Genomic DNA, 17,105 nt, shown 5'->3' on the forward strand with positions numbered 1-17,105 from the left:
GGGAGGAAACACCATGACCAAAAAGCAAACTGAGGAGGAAAGGGTTTATTTGGCTAACAGTTCTGCGCTGGTACACATTACAGTCCATCACTGAAAAAAACCAGGACAGGAACGCACAGGGTAGAAACCGAAGGCGGCAGCTGATACAGAGGCCATGGTGGGGTGCTGCTTACTTACAGAACCCAGGTTCACCAGCCCAGAGATGGGACCACCTACAATGGGCTGGGCCCTTCCCATTGATCAGTAATTGAGAAAATGTCTTTCAGCTGAGTATTATAGAGGCACTTTCTCAACTGAGGCTCCTTCCTCTTGATGACTTCATCTTGTATTAAGTTGACACACAAAAACAGCCAGGTCACCCTATGACCACACAAACATATAAAGTCCCATTGTGGCTCAGGCTCACACTTAACATTGCCCACCTCCTGCTAGTGTTGGCCTGCTCTACTAACTATAGAACATTAGTCTGCATCTGCAGGGTATGCATGTTCAAGCCTGGTTATTCTTGCAAACAACTCACAACTCTGTTGATGAGTAAAAGAAGCATCTGTATAAGGCATGACAGGAAATCATGCAGCAGGCTTCTTGTTCAGAAAGAAAGTGTTCAATGGTTCTGAAAACTAAAGTGTCATAAAAAGTCTCCCAGACTTCCTTCCATGTTCTAGATAAAGTGGACAAAAGGATACAATCCCAGGAATATTTTGTAGAGGTCGTGTCTACTTTGATGTCTGTAGTTCACAACCCAACATTAAATTTGACTGTATTTCCAAATTCCAAGTTTATGTAAATTGACCTTACAAGTTTATGGGCATGATTTATCTTGAATAGATTTGATAGTCTAACAAAATTAGATGAAGTAATGGGGATCTTTGGTAGTTTTGGGAAATTACAAGAGAAAGAGTTGGATTATAAAAAGTTCTCTGCTTGAATTCACCTTTACTATTTTTTGAACTAGTATTTTCCTATGTATGGGTTTCAATAGTCTTTAACATATTAACTTAAACTACAGTTGTAAAATCTATTCTGAAAAGAGGAAAAATTGAAATGGAATCTCTTTCCCCTTGTGTCTCTGTATTAGAATTCAGAGAGCTTCTCCAATTTGTCTTGTAGATTTCACAGCGTTGCTGGTGGACATTGTTGGGAATTCTACCAGCTATCTCACTGAGATTTTTAAGTCAACCTCCATCCTCTCTGGTGTGTATCTTTAAGGTGCCTGGCAAACTTGGGGACTGTCATTCCTCAAGGAATATAGCCAAGTGTGGTAGGTTTCCACATTCCCAAGCCCGGTCATGGGTCAGGTTGACAGAAGCCTTCAGGTAAGCTCTATTTAGGTTATTGATGTGGGCTGGTTTTCAACACCTGTCCTTGATGCATTCATCATCCAAACAGGAATCTTCCTGGAGTTCTAGAAATTGAAGGGAAAATACTGCAACCAACATGGAGGGGTGGTATCAGTAGGCTCTAGCAGCTGCTGTTACTGCCCCTCCCCTTTTAAAGACAAAAAGGCAGATTTGGAGAAGGTGACTATTTTCTACATACTGCCAAGGCTCAAACAATTTGCTGAATGAATAATGGCTAGGATTAATGGAATTTGCTGCAGGATTTCCCTTGTTGCTGCTGGGGGATCTTCTGTCAGTAAGGTATAGACGTTCCATGAGACATTCAAAAATCTAGAACTTCTGAATTCCTAAACATAGTTGTCTCTAAACACATGGGAGATGAACTATTAAAGGCCTGCAGACATATGCTTATGTCTTCCCCATAGGATGGTGGTGAGGGTTCAATGAAACAGTATACATGATATGCTGAGTGGGGGACCAGGCAGACAGAAACACCATCCATCATAACAGTCTCAGGGCTGACCCAAAAGACCACACCCTGGTTGGACATTGCAAAGTCTTTATTGTGTCTGCTTTGTCTTGCAGTGAGTCAGACCAATGAATCTGACTGTGTCTTCATCTGTGTGATGGCAGGGAAGTCAGGTGAGCGAGCATTAGAGACCAGGAAGCTCTCTGGAGGAGCATTGAGCTTCACACTCCAGCAGACAAATCCGAGATTCCAAATCCATGGTGTGATTTTTTTTTTCTTCAGGAAGGAATCTTTCTGACTTCTGGCAGATGGTAGAGAAATCTCCTGTTATCAACTACACATTCACCAGTGGTGTGTCTAGTGCTTTGGGTGAGTATGGCCTACTATGGAGGCCAGAGTGCCCTCACCCCCTAACATGCCTCAGCTCAGTAGAGAAAAAAAGGCTAACTTTAGGGATATTATTTAATTAGATGGTGCTAAAATCGGAGAGTTTTCACTTGGGTTTTAAAAAAAATGATTTCTGGAGTATTTGAAGTGGGTGGAGAAATTGGTCTCCGTGGCTCTTCCTCTCTATGACAACAAACAGCTGTAGCTGAGTAGCTGCTGTCTCCTTTCTCCCCAGTTAGGAAGAAACTTCCGGTCTCTTTACTCCCATAATCTTCTCTGCACACTGTCACATAACATATTATTTTCTTCATTCACTATTGGGCTCTTGAAGCTATGTGGAATTTTGATCCTTATTCTAGGGTCATTGCCTCTCTGTAATTCTTGTCTCTTCCTATACATTTTTTTTTTTTTTTTGCAACAATCATCTATCTGTGTTCTGAGTTACCAGGTGCCATTTTGAAACTACTGCTAAGTCATCTTTCTTCCTTACACTTAGTACCTGGATTCTGGCTGCTCCTCTGAATCCACCTGAAATGTATATCTGTTTCAAGCCCTTATCACCTATGTAAAACAGCCCATGACCGAGTTCCTTTTGTCGCACTCTTGCATTCCTTTGAACTATACATGCTTGACCACTAGAGCAATGGTCCTCATATATGAGCTGGGTTATGTCTCTTACCTGCTCAAACCTAACAATCAGCAGTAGAGGCACCAGAGCTCTTAGAGAGAACACATTTCTTTCTTCACATATTCATTGTTTTCCCATGATTCCTATGCTACATTCAATTATAAATCAATGACGTTTTTGGTAACAATTCCCCTCCCCCATTTCATGCAAACTTGTTGACTCTGTCATCTCTGTGTGGAGGTCCTGCCACACTTTGTGGTGTTTTGCAGCCCTAAGGGTCTGTCATTTGTTACTCCAGATACTATCTTCTTATGTCCTATCAATTCTCCAACCAAAGTCCATCTTTTGTCAATGAACTTTGTATGTCATCTGCACTCTGCTACTCTAGGTTATACCATAGTGACTTTTTTGTTTGTTTGTTTTTTGAGACAGGGTTTCTCTGTGTAGCCTTGGCTGTCTTGGACTCGCTTTGTAGACCAGACTGGCCTTGAACTCACAGAGCTCTGCCTGATTCTACCTCCCCAAGTGCTGGGATTACAGGCATGTGCCACTTCACCTGGCTCAACAGTGACATTTATATATGTGTACGACCCCAGTGAATGGACCCTGAAGGCAGACAATTTCCTGTTATTCCACAGTCTGTCTTGTTTATCACTGTGTCACATGGAATCTGCACATAGTAACCTTTTCATCAGTGTCTTCATAGTGAACTGATGAACACAATCAATGATGCTCCAGTTCTATTGCCTTAGACATCTTTGATTTTAGTGCAGAGCATCTCTTGGTCATGCTGTGAAAGAAAGCTCATTTTGTAAGTCACAAGGATACTTGGTAAAGAGGTGAGCTAGGCATAGCAAGTTTCCTTTCCATGCTTGCTTCTGAGGGAAGAACTGAGAGTTGAATCAGGCTTATCTTGTCACCCCCAACCTCAGTCATGGCTCCCTTTAGTGCTTGTTCAGTAAGGACAAATGCTTAGGGAGAGAAATCTATCTACATTTTAGTGCTACTATTGACATGCCTTATCGGCACTTACCTGGTCAGGTGACAGTTGGGCCGAGAGGACCTAATCCATGTCTAACGCTTGAAATCAAGGCTTAGGTGATGTGAGGAGTTTGGGGTCTAGATGTGAAGGAGGAGAGAGAATTTGGGGGTCACCACCTACAACTGCATGGTAAGTCCCTATATTCAGTACCTGTCAAAGGACGAGTGTTAAATAAATATAAGACAGGCTGAACATTAGTCCTTTTCCAGCCATTAGAAGTAACCCTATGGCCTACTGGGTACCTCTCACCTTATATGTATACTCCTCAGCCTAGCATCTCAGTCTTCTTAATGTAGAGCATTAGCCAATTTAATATTTGTGCTCTTTCTCCTATTAACTGAGGAATAAACAGGGCCATTAGACAAGTTTCTTTTTTTAATTTTTATTTAACTTTTATTAATTACACTTTATTCATTTTGTATCCCCCCATAAGCCCCTCCCTCCTCCTCTCCCGGTCCCACCCTCCCCCCCTTTCTGCATGCATGCCCCTCCCCAAGTCCACTGATAGGGGAGGTCCTCCTCTCCTTCTTTCTGATCTTATCTTTCTTATCTTATCTTTCTATCAGTTCTCATCAGAAGTGGCTGCATTGTCATCTTCTGTGGCCTGGTAAGGCTGCTCCCCACTCCGGGGGAGGTGATCAAAGAGCAGGCCAATCAGTTCATGTCAGAGACAGTCCCTGTCTCCATTACTATGTAACCCACATGGACACTGAACTGCCATGGGGTACATCTGTGCAGGGGTTCTGGGTTATCTCCATGAATAGTCCTTGGTTGGAGTATGAGTCTCTGGGAAGTTCCCTGTGTTCAAATTTTCTTGTTCTGTTGCTCTCCTTGTGGAGTTCCTGTCCTCTCCAGCTCTTACTATTTCCCACTTCTTACATAAAATTCCATTCACTCTGCCCGTCAGTTGGCCATCAGGCTCAGCATCTGCTTTCACAGTCTGCATGGCAGAGGCTTTCAGAGCCCCTCTGTGGCAGGTTCCAAGACAAGTTTCTTTAAAAAAAAAAATCCATAGTTTTTCTGGCTGAAGGTCAGTCTTTCAAGCAGGTTCTTCTGGAAAGCCTGATCTCTTGATGCCCCTTCATGTGCCCATTTGGCAAATAGCATAAGTCACATTGCTTTTGTGGAGACAAGTACCTGAGTCATGGAGCAGCTGAAGGCTGCAAAGTGACAGAGGACCCTGACAAGTCCCAGACTGTCATCAGGAGAGACAGTCAGTCTGGCACCCTTAGATCTGACTTTACATTCTGCTCACAGCAGTTTATCACTCAACTTTTGTGGAGTTAGATATTTAGCTCCATTGTTTATTCAAGAGAAAACATCTTTTGGTGACATTTGGTACTGTTCACAGTAAAAGCATAATATCTGTATTTTATATTGCTACTAACTAATTGTTTTTCTGTGACTCAACAGTTCTATTTGTCCAAAGTGGCAAGTAAGTTAAAACTACCATTGACTGTTTCCTTTAAGGTGCAACTACCAGGGGAACAGCCCAGACTTTAAGACTTGAGACCCAAAGCCAGCAGTCACTTCTAAGATCGTATCCTGCACGCTGGAGCACACAATGGGTATCTGCTCCGAAGACCTTCACTTGGTCAAAGACAAGTATTCCTTCAGAGAAAGAGGTGACAGAAAACAAAGAGATGTTTCCAGAGCTTCCTTTTGGGGCCATAGCCACACAGAGTAGTGCCACTGACACACAGCCAAACTCAGGTAAGATGCTTTCTCAGTTTTTCCTTTCCTCTGCTGTGTCTCCTTTCTGTTTCCTCTAGTCTCACATAATTAAATAAAATACCGACACCTAACACTTCCCTCACCTTAAATGATGCTACAACTTCTGAACAGTGTTCAGAAGGGTCAATCAAGGATGGAAAATTGCTGGTGACACATACTTCTAGAACTCATATTAGTAGATTTCTATGTTTAAATGCAATGTCTTGAGAAGTCCCAGTAAATAATATTAAGAGCTCTCTGATACCTTTAACCCAGCAATCTTATATAATAATAGTAATTGCTGGAAACAGACTTTCCACAATAATTCATTAGTTTAATCACTTTTCAGCCTGATTACTCACCTCTCCCTTATCTTTTTTCAGTCCCACCCTTACGCTACCCCCCCCACCTTTCCCTCCCTGTCTCCTCAGAGAAGAGCCCCCTCAGGGATACCAAGCCACACTAGCACACCAAGTTGTACCAGGACTAAGAACATCCTCTCTCATTGAGGCAAGACAAGGCAGCCCAGCTAGAGGAAAGGGATCCAAAGGCAGGCAACAGAGTCAGCGATGTTTCAACAAATTAGGTAGATACCTTCTCTAAAAATTCATAGAAAATGGTGAGGTCAGCGTTTCATGGCACAGTTTGGTTAATTTGCATCCGGTTCGATATTTACACCAAAAAAAAAAAAAAAAATGTGTTAATGACTCGACCCCGGCACCAGCATGAAATGATGCCACCAGTGGCTGGTCAAGAATTTTCCTAATTGGTCCTGCCACATAGTGTGCAATATCAACAGTATTATCATTGAACATAAAAGGCACAGTGATCTGTTATTTCCTGCTTGGAAATAATGTAATACTGAATGATCTCTTTCAGAAGAGTCGGTATTATCTTTCCCAAGGATGGATGAGGATCAGCAGAACTGATTAATTCACCCACTCATAAAAAGACATCATTGCTTCCATCCAGTAGAAGAGTTTGAAAATGGTTCTTTATAAATTTCCCCCGTCTCTCTCAAGCTCACAAAGAAAAGGGAGACACAGGAAAGGAAAGTATAGTCATGACCCAACTTACATTGAACTCTTTCATGCAGGAGCCCAAAGTGGGCATCCTATTCAGCACAAGGGACAAAGCCTTCCCTGAAGGAGGTAAGAACTGACAGGAGGCAGGCAGGCTAAGTAAAGGGTTCATCTCGACAGTGGAGAGGAATAGCATTCAACTCCACCAACTAGAACTTTTAGATTTACTGCAAAAGGTTAATACCATAACTTAGATCATGAAAAATATATAAAATTATAAAATATTCCAGTATAATGTGAAAATATATGATTTCTGGAGGCAAGAAAAATCATAAAACACCTAGCTGTGGTAATAAGAGGATAACATTAATTCATATTAAAAAAAAACCCACAGAACTTTAGTGTGAGTACTGTCATTCAAATACATGAAGGGACAGCTGCTATTCTGGATGAGATATTTGGCAATTGTTCCCCACTCAAGTCACAGCTGTAAAATCATGCACCAGAATTAGTTTTATAAAATTTGAGAGAAAAGATTATTAACTTCCTTCCATGGAAACAAACATGTGAAACTATCTAACATTTTAAAAAGATGATTAGGGAAGATGTAGCTGAAGTAAGGAAAGCTTAGTGAGTTGTTTATTATTATTGTTATTATTATTATTATTATTATTGAATATTTATTTATTTATTTATATATTTGTTATGTATGCAATGCTCTGTCCTCTTGTGTGCCTGCAAGCCAGAATCTCTTTACAGATGGTTGGGAGCCACCATGTGGTTGCTAAGAATCGAACTCAGGACTTCTGGTGAAGAGCAGCCAGTGCTCTTAACCACTGAGCCATTCTTCAGCCCTATCATCATCATCATCATCATCATTTTTTTTCATCAATTACACTTTATTCATTCTGCATCCCCCATAAGCCCCTCCCTCCTCTCCTCCCAATCCCACCCTCCCTCCTCCCTCTGCTTGCATGCCACTCCCCAAGTCCACTGATAGAGCAGGTTCTCCTCTCCTTTCTGATCTTAGTCTATCAGTTCACATCAAAAGTGGCTGCATTGTCCTCTACTATGGCCTGGTGAGACTGCTCCCCGCCAGGGGGAGGTGATCAAAGAGCAGGCCAGTCAGATTATGTCAGAGGCAGTCCCTCTTCCCATTACTATGTAACCCAATAGGACTCTGAACTGCCCTGGGCTACATCTGTGCAAGGGTTCTGGGTTATCTCTATGAATAGTCCTTGGTTGGAGTATAAGTCTCTGGGAAGTTCCCTGTGTTCAAATTTTCTTGTTCTGTTGCTCTCCTTGTGGAGACCCTGTCCTCTCCAGCTCTTACTATTTCCCAGTTCTTACATAAAATTCCCTTCACTCTGCCCAACAGTTGCCCATCAGGCTCAGCATCTGCTTTGATAGTCTGTAGGGCAGAGGCTTTCAGAGGCCCTCTGTGGTAGATTCCTAGGTTGTTTCCTATTTTCTTCTTTTTCTGATGTCCATCCTCTTTGCCTTTCCGGATGGGGATTGGACATTTTAGTTAGGGTCCTCTCTCTTGCTTAGTTTCTTTAGATGCACAGGTTTTAGTGGGTTTGTCCTATGTTGTATGTCTATATGAGTGAGTATATACCATGTGTGTCTTTTTGCTTCTGGGACAACTCACTCAGGATGATCCTATCCAGATCCCACCATTTACCTGCAAATTTCATGATTTCCTTATTTTTCATTGCTGAGTAATATTCCATTGTATAGATGTACCACAATTTCTGCATCCATTCTTCAGTTGAGGGGCATCTGGGTTGTTTCCAGCTTCTGGCTATTACAAATAAAGCTGATACAAACATGGTTGAGCAAATGACCTTTTTGTGTACTTGAGCCTCTTTTGGATATATGTCCAGGAGTGGTATGGCTGGATCTTGAGGAAGCGCTATTCCTAGTTGTCTGAGAAAGCGCCAGATTGATTTCCAGAGTGGTTGTACAAGTTTACATTCCCACCAGCAGTGGAGAAGGGTTCCCCTTTCTCCACAACCTCTCCAACATGTGTTGTCACTTGAGTTTTTGATCTTGACCATTCTCATGGGTGTAAGGTGAAATCTCAGGGTTGTTTTGATTTGCATTTCCCTAATGGCTAGTGAGGTTAAGCATTTCTTTAAGTGCTTCTCTGCCATTCGGCATTCCTCTACAGAGAATTCTCTGTTTAGCTCTGTTCCCCATTTTTTAAGTGGATTACTTGGTTTGCTGCTTTTCAGCTTCTTTAGTTCTTTAAATATGCTGGATATTAGCCTTCTGTGCAGGGGTTCTGGGTTGTCAGATAAAGGGTTGGTGAAGATTCTTTCCCAATCTGTAGGCGGTCGCTTTGTTTTGATGACGGTGTCCTTTGCTTTGCAGAAGCTTTTCAGTTTCATGAGGTCCCATTTATTGATTGTTGCTCTTAGAGCCTGTGCTGTTGGTGTTCTGTTCAGGAAGTTTTCTCCTGTACCAATGAGTTCTAGGGTATTTCCCACTTTTTTTTCAAGCCAATTTAATGTGTCTGGTTTTATGTTGAGGTCTTTGATCCACTTGGACTTCAGTTTTGTGCAGGGTGATAAGTATGGGTCTATTTTCATTTTTCTACATGTAGACATCCAGTTGGACCAGCACCATTTCTTGAAGATGCTATCTTTTTTCCATTGAATGGTTTTGCATCTTTGTCAAAGATCAGGTGTCCATAAGTGTGTGGGTTTATTTCTGGGTCCTCTGTTCAGTTCCATTGATCCACCATTCTGTTTCTATGCGAGTACCATGCAGTTTTTAAAACTGTTGCTCTATAGTACAACTTAAGATCAGGGATGGAGATACCTCCAGAAGATCTTTTATTGTAGAGGATTGTTTTAGCAATTCTGGGTTTCTTGTTATTCCATATAAAGTTGACATTTTTTTTCCAGGTCTGTAAAGAATTGTGTTGGTAATTTGATGGGCATTGCATTGAATCTGTAGATTGCTTTTGGTAAGATGGCCATTTTTACTATGTTAATCTTGCCAAGCCATGAGCAGCATGGGAGATCTTTCCATCTTCTCATATCTTCTTCTAATTCTTTCTTCAGAGATTTGAAATTTTTTTCATACAAGTCTTTGACTTCCTTGGTTAGGGTTACTCCGAGGTACCTTATGTCATTTGTGGCTATTGTGAAGGGTGTTGTTTCCCTAATTTCTTTCTCAGCCCTTTTGTCTTTTGTATACAGGAGGGCTACTGATTTTTTTGAGTTAATTTTGTATCCGGCCACTTTGCTGAAGGTGTTTATCAGCTGTAGGAGTTCCCTGGTAGAGTTTTTGGGGTCACTCACGTATACTATCATATCATCTGCAAATAGTGATAATTTGACTTCTTCCTTTCCAATTTGTATCCCCTTGATCTCCTTCAGAGATCTCCTTCAGAGTCTTATTGCTCTAGCAAGGACTTCCAGAACTATGTTGAAGAGATATAGAGAGAGTGGGCAGCCTTGTCTTGTCCCTGATTTTAGTGGGATTGCTTTAAGTTTCTCTCCGTTCAGTTTGATATTGGCTATAGGCTTGCTGTATATCGCCTTTACTATGTTTAGATATGTGCCTTGTATCCCTGATCTCTCCAATACTTTAAACATGAATGGATGTTGGATTTTTTCACATGCTTTTTCAGCATCTAGGGAGATTATCATGTGGTTTTTTCTTTCAGTTTGTTAATATGGTGGATCACATTGATGGATTTCCGTATATTGAACCATCCCTGCATACCTGGGATGAAGCCTACTTGGTCATGGTGGATGATATCTTTGATGTGTTCTTGTATTCGGTTTGCGAGTATTTTGTTGAGTATTTTTGCATCAATGTTCATAAGGGAGATTGGCCTAAAGTTCTCTTTTTTGGTTGGGTCTTTGTGCGGTTTAGGTACAAAGGTGACTGTGGCTTCATAGAATGAGTTTGGTAATGTTCCTTCTGTTTCTATTTTGTGGAATAGTTTGAAGAGAATTGGTGTTAGCTCTTCTTTGAAGGTCTGGTAGAATTCTGTGCTGAAGCCATCTGGTCCTGGACATTTTTTGGAAGGGAGACTTTTGATGGCCGCTTCTATTTCTTTGGAGGATATAGGACTATTTAGTTGATTTACCTGGTCCTGATTCAGCTTTGGTAAGTCAAATCGATCAAGAAAATTGTCCATTTCATTTAGATTTTCAAATTTTGTGGCATATAGACTTTTGAAGTAAGTCCTAATGATTGTTTGAATTTCCTCAGTGTTTGTAGTTATATCCCCCTTTTCATTTCTGATTTTGTTGATTTGGGTGGTGACTCTCTGCCTTTTAGTTAGCTTGGCTAAGGGTTTGTCGATCTTGTTGATTTTCTCAAAGAACCAGCTCTTGGTTTCATTGATTCTTTGAATTGTTTTATTTGTTTCCAATTGATTGATTACAGCCCTACGTTTGATTATTTCCAGCCATCTACTCCTTCTTGGTGTGTCTGCTTCTTCTTTTTCTAGGGTTTTTAAGTGAGCCATTAAGGTGCTTGAATGAGCTTTCTCGAATTTCTTCTTGAAGGCACTTAGTGCTATGAACTTTCCTCTTAGCACTGCTTTCATTGTGTCCCACAAGTTTGGGTATGTTGTGTCTTCATTTTCATTGATTTCTAGAAAGACTTTAATTTCTTTCTTTATTTCTTCCCTGACCCAGCTGTCATTTAGTAACAAGTTGTTCAGTTTCCATGTGTGTGTAGGCTTTTTGTTATTTCTGTTATTGTTGAGGTCCAGCTTTATTCCATGGTGATCAGACAAGATACAAGGGATTATTTCAATCTTCTTGTATCTGTTGAGGCTTGTTTTGTGACCCACTATATGGTCTATTTTGGAGAAGGTTCCATGAGGTGCTGAGAAGAAGGTAAATTCTTTTGTGTTTGGGTGTAAAATTCTGTAAATGTCTGTTAGGTCCATTTGATTCATGACCTCTGTCAGAGACATTGTTTCTTTGTTTAATTTCTGTTTTGTTGACCTGTCCTTTGTTGAAAGTGGGGTGTTGAAGTCTCCCACTATTAATGTGTGGGGATCTATATGTGCTTTAAATTTTATCAATGTTTCTTTAACAAATGTGGGTGCTCTTGTATTTGGGGCATAGATGTTCAGGATTGTGATGTCTTCCTGGTGGAATTTTCCCTTGATGAGTATGAAGTGTCCTTCCCCATCTCTTTTGATAAATTTTGGTTGAAAGTCTATTTTATCAGATATTAGAATGGCTACTCCTGCTTGCTTCTTAGGTCCGTTTGCTTGGAATGTCGTCTTCCAACCCTTTACCCTCAGGTAATATCTATCTTTGTGTCTTAGGTGTGTTTCTTGTATGCAACAGATTGCTGGGTTTAGTTTACGTATCCATTCTGTTAATCTGTGTCTTTTTATTGGAGAGTTGAGTCCATTGATGTTGAGAGAGATTAATGACCAGTGGCTGTTAGATCCCTTGATTTTGATGTTGGCTGTGGTCATCAAGTTGTGTGCTCGGTTAATTTTTGTTTTACTGAAGTGAGGTTATTTATTTCCTGTGTTTTCTTGAATGTAGCTAGTTTTCCTGGGTTGTATTTTCCCTTCTAGTGTCTTCTGTAATGCTGGATTTGTTTGTAGGTATTGTTGAAATTTGTTTTTGTCATTGAATATCTTGTTTTCTCCATCTATGAGGACTGAGAGTTTTGCGGGGTATAGTAGCCTGGGCTGACATCTGTGTTCTCTTAGGGTCTGCATGATATCTGTCCAGGCCCTTCTGGCTTTCATAGTCTCTGTTGAAAAGTCAGGTGTGATTCTAATGGGTTTGCCATTATATGTTACTTGGCCTTTTTCCCTTGCAGCTTTTAGTATTTTTTCTTTGTTCTGTATACTTACTGTTTTGATTATTATGTGGCGGGAGGATTTTCTTTTCTGGTCAAATTTGTTGGGTGTTCTGTAGGCCTCATGTATTCTAATTGGCCTCTCCTTTAGCTTGGGAAAATTTTCTTCAATGATTTTGTTGAAAATATTTTCTGGGCCTTGGAGAAGGGAGTCTTCTTTTTCCTCTATACCTATTATTCTTAGGTTTTGTCTTTTCATATTGTCTTGGATTTCTTAGACGGTCTGTGTCAGGAATTTTTTAGATTTAACATTTTCTTTGACAGATACATCGATTTCTTCCATTGTATCTTCTACACCTGAGATTCTTTCTTCCATCTCTTGTAGTCTGTTGGTTATGCTTACCTCTGTAGTTCCTGTTTTCTTCCCTAGATTCTTCCTCTCCATTATTTCCTCCATTTGTGTTTTCTTTGATTTTTCCAATTCCATCTTCAGGTCTTGAGTTGTTTTGTTTACTTCCTTCACCTGTCTGATTGTACTTTCCTGTTTTTCTTTTAGTTCCTTCAACTCTGTTTCTTTTATTTCATTCAGTGCTTTAAGCATTTCCTTTCTAAAGGCCATAAACTGTTTGGCTGCAGCTTCCTCTATTTCTTTATGGATGGCAATATTCTGTTTGAGTTTATCTTGCTCTATGTCTTTACGTATCTTATTTGTTTCCTCTGTTATCATCTTCATGAGCATAGTTTTTAGGTCATCCTCTTGGATTTCAGTTATGCTGGGGTGTCCAGGGCTATTTGCCCCTGGGTAACTGGGTTCTGGAGATGCCATATTGCTCTGTCTTTTGTTGCTTGAGCTTTTACGCTGGCCTCTACCCATTGTGCTATCTTAGGTGTTTGGGGTTATTTTCTGGTGGTTCCTGGGGATCCTGTGGTGGAGAGAATCCCCTTTGCAGAAAGCTGGTTTTTCCTGAAAGATGTCTTCTCAGCTTTTTAGGTATAGTCCCTGGATGGCTGGTGTTTGTTCAGGAGTTGCTCACCTCAAGGATATAGACCTGAGTGGTAACTGTGGACTTTGTTAGTCGAGAGGGGTCTCCTCTCACCCAGGGAAGTCCTGAGGGCAGCTGCCCTGTTTCTGGGTTTCTTGTTGTAAATTTAATGATCAGCTGCTGTGACCCAGTTGGACATCAGGCAAGAAGCAACTATTTGTGCCTGTATCTGGAGCACAGCTTAGTGTTGGCCCCACTGGTCTGCTAGACTGCTAGACTTTTTCTAGGGAAGGATTGGGTGATTTAAATCAGTACAGTTTCCTTCCTTCCCTGTGGATTCTCTGGAGACAGGAACTCCCAGTGTCTTTTTTGCCCTGGTGCATACTGCTCAGTGTCCGCCAGCTGGCTGGCCACAGAAACTGCCTGTGCCTGGAGCACAGCTGAGTGATGTTGGCTCAGTCTCTGCCAGCTGTCTGGTACGCAGAAACTGCCTGTGTCCGCCTTTGCGGCCTTTGGGAGCCTGGGTGCCTCCCTAAGCTGGGTAATTTTCCGGGGACCTTTTCGGGCTGGGGGTGTCGGCTGAGTGCTCTGAGATCAGACCAGCCATTTCCCTCCCTGTGTGTTTGCACTGGACAGTGAAACTCATTCGCTGGTGCCCTGGTGCCCACAGTTCTATCTCAGGTGGCGAATCAGGCGCACAGGCAGGCAGGGCTCTGTGCTGGAGCCTGGGTCTCGGGCTCTGGCTCCGGGCTGGGTCCTGGGGTGCCTGTGGAACCCGAGTCTTTTCCAGGGGATGTCTGGGTGACCTAAGGCCGGCCCCAGTCGTTTCCTGTACCCTGGGGTTATCTCTCGACTGAAAATTCCAGTCTCTGATAGTGTGGTTCGCACGGTTCAGTCTGGGACCGTGACCAGAGACACTGGCTTGTGGCTCTGGGCTGGGGCTGGGGCTGGCGGCCGGCAGCCAAGCTCTGGCGGAACCGGGATCTCTTCCGCGGTTTAGCCAGGTGAGTTAAAATCTGATTGAATCCCCCACCGTGGGGTATCCTCTCACCTGGGAAACACAATGACTGTGTTTTATGGCCACGAGTTCTGATTACTGGTCACTGTGCTGATCCTGCTGCTGCTGCTGCTCAGAATGAGAGTCCTCCCGGCGCCGCCATCTTGCCCCTCATCATCATTTTTATCTCCAGTTTAATGTCAAGGTTAAAAATGGCAGTGAATGTATCTCAGTGGCAAATGCTTGCTTGGTATGTTAGCTACTTTCTTTGTTGCTGTGACCAGATACAAGAAGCAATGTAATGTGTTCAAGCACACTCTCATTCACAATTATACAAAGCATGTACAAGACCCCAAGCTCCATCTCTAACACTGAAAACAAAGACAAGTGAACAGCAGAATTAGACTGTGTTCAGTAATTTGCTTCATAGTGTGAAGTAAACAAGGCTACACCAATGCCTCCACATCTCCACCTTCCTAGACTATTGCTTGATTAGAAATATATCTCTTACATTTGATACGGTAACCCCCCCCCAAAAAAAAAAACCCAACCGCATGTTCCAGCTTTCTGAGGGCCCAGGGGATTTACAGACGATATTTTTGAGTTTTATTTTCAAAAGACTGATTTATTTTTATTTTATGTGTCCTGCATGTATGTATGTGCATCACATTCATGCAATGCCATCAGAAGCCAGAAGGGGGCATCTGATTCCCCGGAGCTGCAGATACAGGTGATTGTAAGCCACTGTGTGAGTTCTGGGAACAGATCTTGGGTCTTCTGCAAAGCCAGCGAGTTCTCTTAACCCCCAGCCCATCTTCAGAGGTTTCTTTTGACTTGTTGCCACTCATTGCAGCCCACAGTAAAATGTAAGAATTGTCTGTGTTAAACAAACACATTGCACTTGTTCTTTGAAAGCATTCTATATGTCTGCAGCTTTGTACATGATCAAAGAGTTCAAGTACAGCAATGCCAGTGATTGTCACTTTCAACACACTGTAGGAAAAATGACCAGAACACCATGGGTGACAAGCAGACACACATGGGCTCCCATAGTATCCATGTCTACGTCACAGACCATGGACGATAGTACACCTGGAAGGCCACCCTGGCCAAGCCTTCCCTCCACACCAGCCTCCGCTACAGATGCCCAGATGCTCAGGAGCACAGAAAGCCCATTGCATCCTTCTATGATACTGGCCACACCCAGCAGACTAGCACAGACCAGCATAGCCTCAGGTGAGTGACAACATTCACCTCATTGCAATTACCCTTGAAAATGTCTGTTGACAGCCTTTCTGAAGTTTGGAAATCTAATACATATGCAAAAAAAAAAAAAAAAAAGGTAGGGAGAAAACAAGTGATTTTATAAATGACTGTAAAGCAAACTCATTCTCCTTCTTTTCTTTATTCCAGTCGTTTATTCTAATTTATGAACAAATAAAAAAATATTCTTTCTTCACAGAGCTGTCCCATCTGCCCTTCTTTCCATTTTCATATCAATTGTAGAGAGTGAATGGTTTCATCATGACATTGCCATATATGCGTATAACATACTTGACCATAGTTACCTTCTACCACTTTTCATTGTTCCTATTTTCTCTCCCCCTTTCCTGGTCTCTTTTTACATCTCTAGCATTTTCTGTTTTAGTTTCCTACAAACTCACATCCTGGATTTTCTTTTCTTTGTACCACTGCCTGTCACTGGCCACTAGAAGTCAGCACTCTAGACAAGCTAACTGTCTTTGTTGCATAGTATTAATGACATTATGTTGATCACATACACAGCATGTTTATCTGATGTAAGGTGACATGTGATAAATGTCAATTACACATACAGATATATTTATGCCATCAAGTCATGAGGAGAGCTTGAGCTGTAAAATAGGACATATCAAATTTGATTCCAGTGTTGTACTGCATATGTATCCATGTGTGTTCATACATGTGTGTATACAATGAAGCCTTGGAAAACAAATCAAAATGCATTTACATCTTGACCTTATATCTAGCTGTACAGTTCCCGGATCAAATTTGGAGAGTATAGTCACCTTGATTTCCATTTTCTTTATCCAAAGTTCATGACTTGTCCATAATTTTTCTTCTCACAGACAAAATTTATATCTTTAGTTACACACTTTAAAAAGCCTTTCTTCTGATATTTACAGGTGTCTGGAATCTTCCTGCCATGCCAATCATGGTTAGCTGGCTGTCACATGCATCACAGCTGCAGTTTCAGTGACTGTGAACTTAACATTTCTCCCCTCTAGGCTGTATTCTCTCTAAGGGTTTATGTCTTCAGATGCAGGCTTCTCTAAAAAAGGCATTCAATAAAGGTTTGTCAGATGACTGAGCTTCCCAAGAAATACAGAGAGAGGAAGGAGCACATGAAATTTAACACACTCATACACACACACACATACACACACACAAATCTCAGCAGAACCATGAGGTCTGGGGAATGTCATTTGGGCACCTTTAATCATATAAACACCTGACATAATGGTTTTGAGCTCTATCAGCATTTATACTAGTGTAGAGAAAAAAATTTAAGCAAATTCATTTTTGCTCTGATCAGAGGGACAGCAATCACCTATAAACTCAGCTCTGTCTCAGATTCAGACACAGCTGGACTTCGATCTTGCCTTTACTACCTACACAACTCATAGAAAATGTTGATCTCCCTCTGAGCTCCCATGTTCTTGTCATTAAGTAAGAATTTTCAGAG

General features: G+C 41.6%; 1 protein-coding gene across 1 annotated transcript in view; it reads left to right on the top strand.

Annotated features, from left to right (window-relative positions):
* Hhla1 (HHLA1 neighbor of OC90) overlaps positions 1-17,105 on the top strand; it is a 50,084-nt gene that overhangs the window by 17,670 nt on the left and 15,309 nt on the right. The window contains exons 8-12 of the mRNA XM_060390563.1: positions 1,111-1,194; positions 1,926-1,982; positions 2,092-2,178; positions 5,337-5,579; positions 15,380-15,616. Coding sequence (XP_060246546.1) covers positions 1,111-1,194; positions 1,926-1,982; positions 2,092-2,178; positions 5,337-5,579; positions 15,380-15,616 — 708 coding nt within the window. The remainder of the gene's footprint in view (positions 1-1,110; positions 1,195-1,925; positions 1,983-2,091; positions 2,179-5,336; positions 5,580-15,379; positions 15,617-17,105) is intronic.

The sequence above is a fragment of the Meriones unguiculatus genome, chromosome 8, assembly GCF_030254825.1.
Source record: "Meriones unguiculatus strain TT.TT164.6M chromosome 8, Bangor_MerUng_6.1, whole genome shotgun sequence".
Taxonomy (NCBI): Eukaryota; Metazoa; Chordata; class Mammalia; order Rodentia; family Muridae; genus Meriones; species Meriones unguiculatus.